This window comes from Cricetulus griseus, chromosome X (assembly GCF_003668045.3).
Source record: "Cricetulus griseus strain 17A/GY chromosome X, alternate assembly CriGri-PICRH-1.0, whole genome shotgun sequence".
Classification (NCBI taxonomy): Eukaryota; Metazoa; Chordata; class Mammalia; order Rodentia; family Cricetidae; genus Cricetulus; species Cricetulus griseus.
The window spans coordinates 102,092,807-102,107,111 of record NC_048604.1 but is presented as its reverse complement, the minus strand read 5'-3'; the positions used below and the strand labels follow the sequence as shown (position 1 = coordinate 102,107,111).

At 42.1% G+C, this 14,305-nt stretch overlaps 1 protein-coding gene and 1 pseudogene across 5 annotated transcripts in view; both read left to right on the top strand.

Moving 5' to 3' along the window:
- Positions 1 to 14,305, top strand: part of Prps2 (phosphoribosyl pyrophosphate synthetase 2) — a 37,891-nt gene that overhangs the window by 18,561 nt on the left and 5,025 nt on the right. For 4 of the 5 annotated variants that reach the window (XM_027431828.2, XM_027431829.2, XM_027431830.2 and 1 more), the window contains exons 3-6: positions 147 to 245; positions 1,710 to 1,834; positions 12,603 to 12,776; positions 14,106 to 14,265. In XM_027431828.2, coding sequence (XP_027287629.1) covers positions 147 to 245; positions 1,710 to 1,834; positions 12,603 to 12,776; positions 14,106 to 14,265 — 558 coding nt within the window. The remainder of the gene's footprint in view (positions 1 to 146; positions 246 to 1,709; positions 1,835 to 12,602; positions 12,777 to 14,105; positions 14,266 to 14,305) is intronic. The other variant, XM_035449801.1, reaches the window with a different exon arrangement.
- Positions 1,146 to 1,267, top strand: LOC113830860 (annotated as a pseudogene).

Sequence of the window (14,305 nt, the reverse complement as noted above, 5' to 3'; positions counted from 1 at the left end):
TGTTGGATATATCTTTTGTGTCACAACTTGTAATTTTCCTTATTGATTCCATCCATGGTTTCATTTCCCCGTGTATACTCTTTGTGAGAGGAATCTAACAGTTTCCATCTTTCTCTGATATTGAATCCTTGTTTCTATTTTTTAAGAGTCGTGCTCCAATCTCCGCTAAACTTGTGGCCAACATGCTGTCAGTTGCTGGGGCCGATCACATCATCACCATGGACCTGCATGCCTCTCAGATCCAGGTACCACCATTGTCTTTCTGCCAATGGTTAGGTCCTAACTCTCTGTAACTAATTTTGAAAGGTCTGAGTCTACACAGCTCTTCTCTGGGTTATTTGTCTTTCCTGTTGATGCCGCCATCCCTATCACATCTTGCCTCCAGTTCATTTCATGGGAGCAGGAATGCTTTTTTACATGCTTTGTGATTCCATCTAAATTTCTGTAAAATAGTTAAAATGGTATCATTATAGTATGCATTATGTATGTTTGTGTCCACATGTATGCACATACATGGGAAGGCCATTGGGCAACGCTGGATGTCTCCATCTTAGTTTTTTTAGGACAGGATCTCTCACTGAACCCAGAGCTCATCAAATCAGCTTGGTTGGCTGACCAATGAGCTCCAGGGATCTTCCTGCCTCTGCTTCCCCAGCACTGGGTTGCAGAATGTGCGCTATCATACCCAGCTTTACCATGGCTTCTGGGGATTCCTGTTCAAGACATCCTGCTTGTAAGTGTACTTTACACATTCACGCACTGAGCCATCTCCCCAGTCCTGCAAACACATTTTTATTTTCTTCATAACTTTCTTCCTTTGTCGCCAAAACATGCCACATTTCACAGCCTCTACTTATGATATATAATGAATGTGAAGGATTTGATTTGTGGTAAGTGCTAGGACAACAACAAAAGCCACCTGTTTTCCTCTCTGCTCTGCAGTGTTGCTCTTTCCCTGGTACACTGGCCACCATATAAATATCAGAGCATGCCCAGAAAATGGATTGGACCAAATGATATCTCTGACATCTCTATCATTAGATTTAATTCTGTTACAATTAGCCAAAGGGAGCCTGTTATAGAAAGTTATCTTATAGATAAATAATTTAAGTATTATTTAAAAATAGTAATTATCTTCTTAAAACCTGCATCAAGTTAAGCTAAGTTTCTTTTTTCATGGGGCCTGGTGTACAGTGGCTGCAAACAGCATCTTACTCAGGAGGCTGGCTGCTTCTATGGGTTTCTCTGAACGACCTTAGAAACAGAATTTATTGGTAGATAGTCATGTCTCTTATCGTATGCTGCCTCTAGTCTAGGCTTCACACAGGTATATGGATCACCTTTGAGAAGCTCCAGGACACAGTGGCCAGGCCATCATTTTGCTCTGTGCCAACCAGAAGGAAAAGGAACATGTGACTGAGACCCTTCACAAGGTCACGTTAAAGTTCCCTGGCTGCTGGAAAATCCACATCTCAAACAATTGAGACTTCAACAAATTTAATGCAGATGAATTGGAAGGCACAGTAGCTGAGATGCAGCTTTTTCCCAATGAATGTGAGCCAAATACATCTCCAGTTGTGGTCCCTCAGACATGTCATGGGCCCTGTACTCCTGAAGGTTTTCACTGACCCTTCCAATCATGTACTCTAATAAATCTCAGATTTAATCAGAAAACAAACCTGCAAAGTGACTTTGATTTCTCTCCTTAGGGATTCTTTGATATCCCTGTGGATAATTTATATGCAGAGCCTGCAGTTCTTCAGTGGATTCGTGAGAACATCACTGAATGGAGAAACTGTATCATTGTTTCCCCTGATGCTGGAGGAGCCAAAAGGTACTATGCAAGCAACACCATGCAGATTTCTCTCTTTACTTACTGCTTTCTGTATTTCTCTATTTCTTAAGTGAGAAAGCATGTTTTGTGCACTGGGAAGATTGCTCAGTGGTTAAATCTATTGCCCTGCAAGCATGAGGGCTGGAGTTGAGTCTACAGAACTTATGTAAATGCTGGGTGTGCTTAACGGTCTGCCTGTGATTTCAGCCTTGGAAGGGACGGGGCAATCCCCAGAGCTATCTGACTAGCTCAGGGTTTAATTGAGAGACACTGCCTCAGTGAATAAGGTAAAAGAACAATCAAGGAACACTCCTGACATTAACCTGGGACCTCCACATTTGTATGCACACCACACAAAGACACACAAAGAACTTCTCATAAAAGCATGCTCTGTGCGTGGTGTGAATGTGGTGTGTGTGTGTTGCTGAGGATAGTACTCAATGCCTCATAGATGGTAGAAAAGTACAGTACCATTGAGTCTATATCCCTGCCCCCAGGAAGCCTGCTCTTAATTATGTAACACTTAATTCTGCAAAAGAACAACTAAGTAGGTCTCAGGTTTTGCCCTCAGCACAGCAGCCCATCACTCTCCCAGCATTTCACATCATTCATGAAAATAAAATGAACACACATATGCACACTGTATAAAAATGGTTTTGATTAACATAATTGACTGAGTTAGTCCTTTTAAACACAAACACTTGACTGGAGTAGCCAGAATAGAACCTAGTTTTCCAAAAGCAATATATGTATGGGGAACAACAAGACTAGGAGATCACTAAAGCCTGCCTGCATACAGATAGTATTGAGAACTATACTCTGGTTGTCTAGGGGATGGGGCTGAGATGGGGAAGGACTGGCAGCTTGGTCTCTCCCACCTATGCAGTGGCCACCATAAAGCAGGGTGCTAAAAGCCAGACCCTGGCCAATAAGCAGGGCCTTTGGATGAGGGAGAAAGTAGTCACCCATGAGAAATCCAGCCACAGGCCTATGCCACAGGCAGGTGAATATGCAATTTCCCTTGGGTACTGCACTCCCTGAGCTAAGAAAATTAATGCAAACATTAGTCCCAGGCTCCAGAACCTCTATGGAGAAAGATTTCCACAGTTTGCATTGGTTAGGGAGCAGTTACAATGCGACATGACATCTGATCATCCAAAGCCACCCGGCCCTGAGGGCCTAATATGCCTGGACTCAGTTGTGTATAGCCATCAGGGCACAGCCTGCCAGTACTTAGGAGTGGTAGAATGACTGTCAAACGAGCAAGCTTACAGACAAATTGACCAGTACCATCCATAATGATGGCCTAAGACAGTAGCACTGAGTGGCAAAGTGATCCAGCTCTATGGAGAGCTTCAAGGAATGTGCGGGCCATTAGAGCACATGGTGTTGAGGTTTCATCAGGAATAAGAAGGTGGTGCTGATCTGGCACACTGCTTACTGCAAACAGACGCTGAAGACCCCTAACCTTGCATAACTTGCCATCTGCTGTCTGGAAAGACAAAACCTGGTGGAGTAGAGATTCACTGCCAAGGTAGGGAAAGTTAAGAGAGACATCTACCCACCAGCTAAAGTAAAGAGACCCATGAACATGAGTCAACCATTTGAATCCAGGGTCAAGAGTCAAAGTCAAGCTTCAGAAGGACTCAAAAGTGCAGTGGCCTTGGGTGTGGCTCAGTGGTGGAACATTGCCAGGCATGCCCACTGCCATGAGTTCTGTCCCCAGCACTATGCAGACACACTTGAGTACACACACACACACACACACACACACACACACACACACACACACACACACACACATTCACACACACACACACACACACACACACACACACACACACACACACACAGTCACACACACATGTGCATGCAGCTTCTCCCCATTTTGTGATATCTTCATCCACCTGCAGCCCAGCTGCAGACCTAGAATCACACTTAAAAACTTAGGAGTGGTCCACAGAGCAGCCCCAATGCCTATCCAGAGCAGTGTAGGCCCCGATTCTCAGAAGAGCACATTTGTTGTGCTCTCGGCTGCTGTCCAATAACCACTTCGGCTCCCTGAACAAAATAGAAGGAGGAAGAAAGAAGGCCAGTAATGGGAGAGGGGCCTCTGACAGCTGCCAGAAGTGCCTCTGCACAGGAAGGAGACATATAAAAGACAACGGCAGTTAAGTTTCCAAGCCTCCAGCTAGGCAGGGATGAGCTTGGAGCAGCACTGCATTATGTAGCACAGAGCATGATGAGCACAGTTGTGACCTTGGGCAATACATTGAGGTTTGCCCATGCGAGGTTGTCTTTTTAACAATGTGAGCAACTTTGCAGTCATTTCTCCTGGAAATGCTTGCAGTTAATATGGAAGCTTCCAGAGTGACGAGGTGTAACATACATTCACATCTATCAGACCTCTCCTAGGCCAAAGGATCCAGGAGTAATAGATACCTTGGGTTATAATATCTGGTCTAGGTGGTAATTCATATGCCGATGGTTCACCCATGTAAAGTATAAAACTCAGTGGTTTTCAGTATATTCTCCGATTAGTGTAACTGTCACCATTATCCACCCCAGGAGATTTTCATCACATCAAGAGGAAACCCCATGCCCATTAGCAGTTGCCAGCCATGTCCCCTGACTCAGCTTTTGGCTATACCAGTTTACGTGTATGGGACTGCACTTAGAGACATTTTCACATCAAACTGATCATATGGTAAATGACCATTTTGTCTGGCATTAAAAAAAATTTGGTCTAAAGAAGTCTAAAGAATAATAGATTCCATATAGTTCTTCTGGCCCCTTCTTTTTTCCTATCCCTGCTGTCTCTATATACAGCGAATTATATCATTTATGCTTTCAGCAATAAATAAATAAATAAATAAATAAATAAATAAATAAATAAATAAATAAAAATTGAAGTAGGGGCAAGTGAGATGGGCAGCAGCTAAGGGTACTTGTAACCAAACCTGACTACTACACTCTGATACTGGGTGTCTCGTGGTAGCAGGAGACCTGACTTCTACAACTTATTCTCTGATGGGCACACATGTGCCCTGACATTTGTGAGTGTGTACACACACACACACACACACACACACACACACACACGTAAAAACATAAATCAAAAAATGGTACAAAAAATGATTCAGCTTTGCAGTCTTCAAACACAGGTCGTCCATGTTTCATAAACACAAATGATAATGTGCTGCTATGGTTCAGACATGGACCATTGCCCACAGCCTCCTCTGTCTGCACACTTGCTCCACAGCGGCTTTGGAGGGTAGAGTGTGACTAGAAGAAGTGGGTCATTGTGGGGTGGGCCCTGTAGTTTATAACCTTGATCCGCTTCTACTTGCTTCTCTGCTTCCTGTTCCTCTAAGATGTGGCAAATATGAGCCACCTGCTCCAGCCACCGAAAAGCTGCCTACTACCAGCCAATGCCCACCATGATGGGCTCTGTTTCCTCAAAGCCAAAGTGAAGCCTCTCTGCTTCGGGTTGTTTTATTTTGGGTGTTTTCACACCAGTAAAAGTAACATAGATGCCATACACACTCCCGCACTAGGATTTTTAAAAAGTGCACTTGCTATATTTTAGCAGTAATCCCATAGTAACATAACAGATACTCTTGATCATTTTTTAAGGGAGGAGGATTTATTTTAATTTGTGATTTGAAGGTACAACCAGTTATGGCCAGGAAGGTGTGGCAGCAGGAGCATAAAGCAGCTAGTCACATTTCATTCTTGGTCAGAAACAGACATAAATACTGGCAGAGTGTTGCCTGCATTCAGAGTTAACATGGTTGTTTTTATCACTTGTGTAATAGTCCTTACTGAATGTAAATCGTCATACCCATGATTTGTTGCTGCTCACTCATAGGCACTGTAGTTTGTGTAGTCCAGAGACAGCAGGCTTGCTTTATCATTTTGCATACTTGTCTATGTAAGATACATTCCTAGAAGTAGAACTGCCAATCCAGAGGGACAAGCCATTTGAGTTTTGGTGGACAATGCCAAATGTGGGTGGGTCTTTCAGAAATATTCCAGATGGCATTATCCAGTATGGCTGCCAGTATATTGGTACCCAGCTTTGCTCGCATAGTATGTTATTAGTTTCATTTGACATATCAGGCAGGTTACCTGTGGTATATCTTCCTGTGAGCACAGGTTGTTGACAGTGAGGGCAGGCATCGTTTCTGGCATGATAGCTTTCCTTCCCATGGCAACTGTTGCTGTATTGGCTGGAGACTTTTTACCTGTGTTGTCAAAGGTAGGAGATTACAGCTCTGCTTTTTATGAGTGTCTCAGATAGTTTCTCAGATTTTTAATATCCTCCCCCTTTTACATTCTTATTCCCTGGAGAACTTCAAAAACTGTTTTCTAGTTATGCTTTCTTCACATTCTGGCTTCTGGGCTTATACAGAACTTGGCTTTATCTTAAAATTTTTTCTTCTCTTGTGATTTCGGATATTTTTAAAGACCTCTTTTTCTCTTTTAATGTTCTGATTTTTCTTGCATTTGACATTTATTGGGAAATAAAAATCCAATTCCCCATCTCTTCTACCAGCTATCTAGTCATTCAAGAACTATTAAATTATCCATCCTCTCTCTGTTGGTTTGAAGCAACATCTTTTATTATATACCAAGTTCTTTTATCTACTTGCTAACTTCTACATTTAAAGATCACAGAAGAGGGCTTAGGAAATGCTCAGTGGATAAGCATTCTTTCTGCTCAAGCATGAGGACCTGAGTTTAAATCCCAATGCCTGTTTAAAAAGCCAGGCATGGCTGCATACCCCTGTAACCTTAGCATGAGGGGTAGAGGCAGAATGATCACTGGGGCTTCCTGATTGTCAGCCTAGCTCCAGGTTCAGTGAGAGACCCTGCCTCAAAATAGGTAGGAATTGATAGAGCAAGAAGTTTGATGGCTTTTTCTAGCCTTTAGGCATATGTACCTGCAAACTCATGTGTATGTGCACTGCATCACAGAGACGGAGAGACTAGATCAGAGTAAATGTAAGTAAGTGACCAAGTTTAAAATGCTCTTTTGTTTGCAGCTCCTCAGAGAACTCTCATCTAGCCATCCATGTTTCCTCTGCTGGGAAAGAGCAGCTCTTTAGGGGTACACATATAAGAATTTGTATCAGCTCCTGGTTCTTTACCTTAAGTGTCTGTTATACTTCTTTGTCATCATCCTATTTTGGAATGAGCTGTTCTCCAACTAACAGTCCTGCTGGAACACTCTAGCAGGCAGTGTGTGATATATACAGTGGATGATATCTTTGGTTTCTTTGCTTAATGCAAAAAGGCTTATTTCACTAGAGAAAATATCGTTTATTTGGGAAATCTAAGGCTGATATTTTAGAGAAATATTTGGGGCCAAAGTAAAGCTTTGTCTTGCCACAGGAGGTCACTCTTGGGCAGTCTTTGAAGCTTAATTGAGTTGATGAGGAATATGAACCAATAAGAAAGAAGCAACCCTATAGTATATTAAATATCACTAACTGTAAAGTGATGTGTGAAGTGGATGAACCTGGGTACTTAATATATAAACTTTTTTTCTGGTTATATACTCTTTGATCACATGGTATAAAGAATTTGAGAGTTGGAAAGAAAAAAATTAACTACTTATTACCTTAGAGAAACAAGTAGGAATAATTTAGTGTATTAGATATCCTGAGAAATCATGTGAACACACAAAGAGAAAAGAGGGGAACTATATGACTAGAAGAAATAAAAAAATATGTGAGCCAGGGAATGGTAGTGAAATATCTCAGCAGATAAAAAGTGCTTACCATGCAAGCCTAATGACCTGAATTCAATCCCCAGAATCCACAACTTGCAAGAGTTGTCCTTTGACCTCCTCAGGTGTGGTCTGTGCATGGCTGTACTCACACCCATACTACTAATAAGAAACATTTAAATAATGCGTGTATATGGAGACATTACTCAGTGAATAGACTGCTTACTGTGTAAGCATATTAGTCTGAGTTTGTGTCCCTAGCACCAATATAAAATATTAGGTGTGGCAGTGTGTATCTCTAACACTGATGAGGCAGAGACACACAGACTCCAAGGGCCTGCTTGGTCGGGCACTCTAGCCAAAATGGTGAACTCTGGGTTCAGTGTACACACACACACACACACACACACACACACACACACACACACACACACACCCCGTCTCCAATGATAAGGTAGAGAGAGTGACAGAAGACAACACCAAACACTAATCTCTGGCCTCTATACATATATGCACCAGTCAAACATAATGTGTATTTTAATTCTTTGCATCTAAGATTTCAGTGTGATTTGTTGTGTTAACCTCGCTTATTGGGGGCACATATTGAGTCTCCATTGTATATATGGAATTAGTTAAATGCAGCTGTCTCAGGAACTGATAATATTATAGTGACCCAGGGGATTTGGGGCTGGAATCTTTCCCTTTCTCTTATGCTAGTAACTGACATGGCTGGAAGTCCATCCAGCTCAGATGTCCATGTTCCTCAGTGCCAAGAGCCACATAGCTCACTTTCTTTCCCTGGCCTCTGTGCTTTCTGCCTGCCTGTTTGTAGTGGGATTATGAGTTTATGCCTGGACTTCATGGGCTTAGAACTTCAGCCACAAATGGTAGTGTCTCCTATTGCTGTGCTGTAGACCAGGGCCCGTTCTGTTTCTTATGAAATAAATACGAATTATTCGGTATCTACATTTTACATAATCGGCTCAAGTGCCTTTCTTAAAAAAATAATGCTGTCTCATGTTTTGACAGACTGCCTTTCTCTAATCTGAGTTTAAAGGGTTTATCATGAAATTGGCATGTGCATAGTATATACTTGAAGATGATTATGGGGCAAAAGCTTTGCCCGCCTTCAAATTACAAGCTTCTTCTTTCAATTAACTGTTTAAGTAAGGAAACTGTTGGTAGATGGACACCTTCAGAAAGGAAGGATGTCTGTTGGGATGAGTAGAGTTTTTGGTTTCTACTGTGGATTTTTTGAATTGAGTTTCAGGCTGTATAGTTTGCCGGAACATATCTGGCTGCCTTCATGTGGAAGTGTAATTTTAGTGTCTATAGACTCACAGCCTGACTTCATGGTGGATGCTGAGAACTTGGCTGCTAGTCTCACAGCTATTCCTTTCTAGGGGACCTATTTTACCTCTTAAATAACATGTCTTCTAGTTCTTCTAGAAAATTCTCAGACATTTTTTGAAGTGGTGGAGCATGGGAGGGCGTGTGTGTGTGTGTGTGTGTGTGTGTGTGTGTGTGTGTGTGTGTGTGTCTGTCTGTCTGTCTGTCTGTATGTCTGTCCGTCTGTCTGTCTGTCTGTCTATGTGGCCAGTAGTCAGCCTTGGGTATCATTCTTTAGTAGTATTATGCTTTGTTTTTTGTTTTGTTTTGTTTTTGAGATAGTCTTTTTCTCTGTGACCTGGAGTTCCCAAGTAGTCAGCCTTCCTGACTAGTGAGCCCCAGAGATCCACTTATCTCTCCCTCCCCCAGAACGGGAATAACAAATACATGACACCGCACCCAGCTTTTAGGTAGATGCTGGGGCTCAAAATCAGGTCGCTGTGCACTCATGGCAAGCACTTTGCCAGCTAAGCAGTCTCCATGGCTTCCTTTTTCCTCTTGACAAACTACAGCTACTCCTGACGCATTGTCACTCTGCTGTTTGACTTTGCGCTCATTTTACATGTTTCCTTTCTCTTTTGTTTCTTGTGTTATATTCTGGACTATAACTTCATCGCATCTTTAATCCACTCTATCTTTAGATATTCTTATTTTGTTAGCTACTATGTTTATAATTTCAATAAAGTTAAAATGTGCTATTTTCTATTTCTCAACATTGTCTTCTCAAGTCTTGATTGGGCGTTCTTCATTACCCTTTTATTCTTGTCCAGGCATCCATTTTATTTCTTTAAAACATGAAACAATTCCTTCAGCCTGTTTTTCAACTAATTCTAGTGGCTTGTTCCTTGACCTTATGATTTGGTTACAGCTGTTTCTGGCCTCCAATTTGGGTGTCTGGTTATCCGAGGATGTCTTTTTTTTTATTAAATTAATATTTTCACATGTACTTTCCCTCTCCCTCTCCCTCCCCCACCCCCATTCCTTCTCCCCCACCTCCAACCTACCCCCCACCCCATCCACCCACCACTCCCCAGGCAGGGTAGGGCCCCCAACCAGGGCTCCACCAAGTCCACCAAATCTTCCTGTGCTGGGCCTAGGCCCCTCCCCATGTGTTCAGAGACAGAGCGAATCCCTTCAAGTGGGATGGGCTCTCGAAGTCCCTCCCACCCACCAGGGCAAAACGCCAGTCCACCTCCAGAGGCTCCCAGGAGTGCAGGGGCCTCCCCATTGGCATCCATGATCAGGGGGCTGGATTAGATGTCTTATGTCCCATTTTTTTGCAGAAAATTTTCTTTGTAATTCTGAGAGGACTTGCACGTATTTCCTTTGTCCCCTTGGAGAACTACCCTACATTATCACTTTAAATTCAACTCTGTGCTTGGGGGTTTTCATTGTATATATAATGGGAACTGAAATCAGCAACCGTCAGTAAAGCGGAGATGTGGTTTAGAGTGTTCTAAAAAGAACTTGCCTTCACCCAGAATCAGAAACAAGGCAGGGTAAGGTCCTTCCTGTTCCCACTGGGGTAGCAGGATGAGATTTCATTGCTTTCTATGCTGGACAGAAAATTTGCACAGGGGTTTCCTATTAGATTCTTGTTTCATGTGGTCCTGGCTTTATTTTCTCAACACTGCCACCCCAGCAATCCCAGCAGCAAAGCAGAAGCTTAAGATTAGGAAGCACTTGCCATTCTTAGCATATAGAGGACCAGAAATTGAGTCCCAGTACCAATGTCAGGCCACTCATAACCACCTGTAATTCCAACTCGAGGGGATTTGATGCCCAATTCTGGCACCTGTGGACACTTGTGTATATGAGTGCACACACACACACACACACACACACACACACACACACACACACACACACACACACACGCACACACCAAAAGGCAAAAAAGAGGTTGTCTCATTTTCTTTGGTCATATTCAGCAAAAAGTACCTTGATGCTGTGAAAATATTGGCTGGATAAGTTGTATAGAGTACCGTATGTTCAAGCAATTCTACTCTCAAATTAATGCTCAAAAGATTTGGAGGAAGACACTCAGCTATGTGTATGCCAAAATGTATAGCAGCTCGATTTAGTAGATGTGAGGTTTCCTTTTGGTTTTGTGGCCTGTTCTGGAACTAGACAAAGGTTAATAGCTGTGTATCATTGTGAATACACGTAATGCCATGAAATTAAACACTTTAAATGGCTTAAAAGATAAGGTCTATGTTGTATGTATTTACAATTTCCTGAACTTCTTGTTGAAAATCTTCAGACTTGGGGCATGGTAACCTGGGTTGAGTACTAACTATGTCTGCTTCTTGCTACCTTCTCAGTTACAGAAAGTGGATTTTCCTGATTTGGTGACAGTGAACAGTTACATTGGATGGCAGAGAAACTCGATTTAGGCAGGCATGGTTACCCTTCTGACATTATAACACCACATTTTCATGTAGAAAGTTTACACTTAAGAACCATGCAATTGAAACTTATTTTTAAACCTCGTTTTTGTGTTGTTTGATAATTCCATACATGCATATAATTTGTTTTGATCAAATCCTCACTCACCTCCAATTACTGCCCTATCTCTCCCACTACTTTCCCCTCCCAACTTCATGTGCTTTTTAAAAAAATATCTCAGGCTTGAGAGATAGCTTAGCTGTTAAGAACACTGGTTACGCTTCCAGAGGACCCAGGTTCTTTTCCCAGCACCCACTTGGTAGCTCACAACCATCTATAACAGTCCCAGGGGTTCCAACTTCTGGATTCCATAGGCACTGTATACACATAGTACATCAGACAAAGCATCCATAAATATAAAACAAAATCTCATGTTTTGAGTAAGCCTACAATTTTGTGCTGAACCATATTCATAATTATCCTTGGCTACATGCAGCCTACAAACTTCAGGTTGAGCACACCTGGACGGAGTCTCATTAGGCTTCAATAAAGCTTCTCCTCACAAGTAACAAAGAATTTAGTCCGTACCTTGGTTCCAGAAACAAAGCAAATAGTTAAGTCCTGAGTAACTTCTCTTAAGTTGTACCTGTGAGTTTTAAATGGATCCCCAAATCCTAAGAAATGGAGTAGCAGTTTCTTATCCAGCAGTCTTATCCAGCTTCCAGGGTACCCTGACATTTGTGGCAAGTTACAACAGAAGCAGAGTTCATCATCAGCATATTTTTCTACATGGAGTGTGTGGTGTAGTCTCAGCTATGCCTGATGTCACAAGTATGGCCTAATCCTTTGCATTGTCTTAAGTGTGGCTGTTTGCTATATTCCTAAAATATGCTTTTTTTCAAATACAGATTTTATTTTTTGTAGTGCTGGAGATGGAAATTAGAGACTCGACCATGCTAGGAAACAGCCTATGACAGGATTTCTCAGTGAGGGACTGTCTGGAATTCACTAAATAGACTAGCATAACTGGCCAGTGAGACCCAGGATCTGCTTGTTTCTGCCTCCCAAATGGCTAAGATTACAAGCATATGTCATCCATCACTCCTGGATTTTTTAAACATGGATTCTAGGGATTGAACTCAGTGTCTTATTCTTCCAAGGCAAAAAATTTATAATTGAGCTATTTCCCTAGTCTAGAGCCCAGTAATAAATTCTTAGATGGACTGTGTTGGCATGTTCCTTTGTATCTTTCCACAGGGTTACATCAATTGCAGACAGGCTGAATGTGGAATTTGCTTTGATTCACAAAGAGAGAAAGAAAGCAAATGAAGTGGACCGGATGGTTCTGGTGGGCGATGTGAAGGACCGTGTGGCCATCCTGGTGGACGACATGGCTGACACATGTGGTACCATCTGCCATGCTGCAGATAAGTATGTGGGATGGTCCAGGAAAGACAAGAAAACATCTCCTTAAGAAAGAAATATATCCATATAAAATTTTGTTTTATTTGTGTGTGTGTGTGTGTGTGTGTGTGTGCTTGCATGTGTGCTATGCTACAGTAGTGGAGGTCAGAAGGCAAATTTTGTGGGTCAGTTCTCCCTTTCTACTATGAATCACAGGGATCAAACTCAGCTTGTCAGGCTTGGTGGCAAGTGCATTTACCCATGGGACATTATTTGAAATTTAGCCTATGTTTCTTAATTATTGCTGATGACTTGGCAGTAGAATTTTAGGCCACGGACTCTCAAAATGAGACTCTAGGCTAGTAAGAAAAACAACCACCAATAACAATAATCCTTGGGCATTTCCATTTTCAAGGTTGGACTTTCCTGTCACTTTTTTCAAGGATGGATCAGAAAAGGTTCTTTCTGCCACACAAGGTCCAGAAAGATGGGATTTTGTTTGTTTGCACCATTGCTTCTTTCAGCTCAACCTTTGGGCTAGCCTCAGCTCATGTGGCTTTCCAAAGGCTACAGAGCTATAGTTGGCAGAATAGGAGCCCCGCCTCCTTGCCACACATGACTGTGAAATACAATTTGAGATGCTTTCAGTCTCACTGGTAATGTTCTGGCTTGATTACATGCTTGGGAACTATTGGTTGAAATCAGTGGTTCTTAACACAGGCCAGTTTTTTCCCTAGACAGTGTTTGACAATATCTAAAGATATCATGGGTTGTCACAATTAAAGACATGGGAGTGTTGCTGCTGAGTGAACCAGGGATTCTACTGAACTTTCCTATGATGGACAAGATGGCCCGTATGACAAAAAATTATATAGATCCAAATGCCAGGGTTGATAATCTTTGATTTACTAGAACACAGAGCATTTTGCTAACCCATACATTTAAAAGGTCCTCATTTTGGCTAGTAAATACAAATGGATTTTGTCCCATTTTTTTTGTAGGGCACAATTTTCACTAATAATGTTTAGACAATGTAGAATATTTGAATATTTGTGAACATTTAATTTTTGAGACTGGACCTTGCTCCGTAGTTCTAGCTTGTTTTTGTTTTTAAGATTTTATTTATTTATTATGTATACAACATTGTGCCCCCATGTATATCTGCACACCAGAAGAGGGCACCAGATCTCATAACGGATGGTTGTGAGCCACCATGTGGTTGCTGGGAATTGAACTCAGGACCTCTGGAAGAGCAGTCAGTGCTTTTAACCTCACAGTCTTCCTGTCTTGGCCTCCCTAGTGCTAGGGTTACAGGTATGCAATGCCACTAGTAACTTTTTGTCTTCTATTTTGAAGGTTACTCTCAGCTGGTGCCACCAAAGTTTATGCTATCCTTACCCATGGGATCTTCTCTGGGCCAGCTATTTCCAGAATAAATAATGCTGCCTTTGAAGCTGTTGTTGTCACCAACACAATTCCACAAGAGGACAAAATGAAACACTGCTCCAAGATTCAGGTACTGTCCATACCCCAGGCAGAACCATGCATCAAGGCAC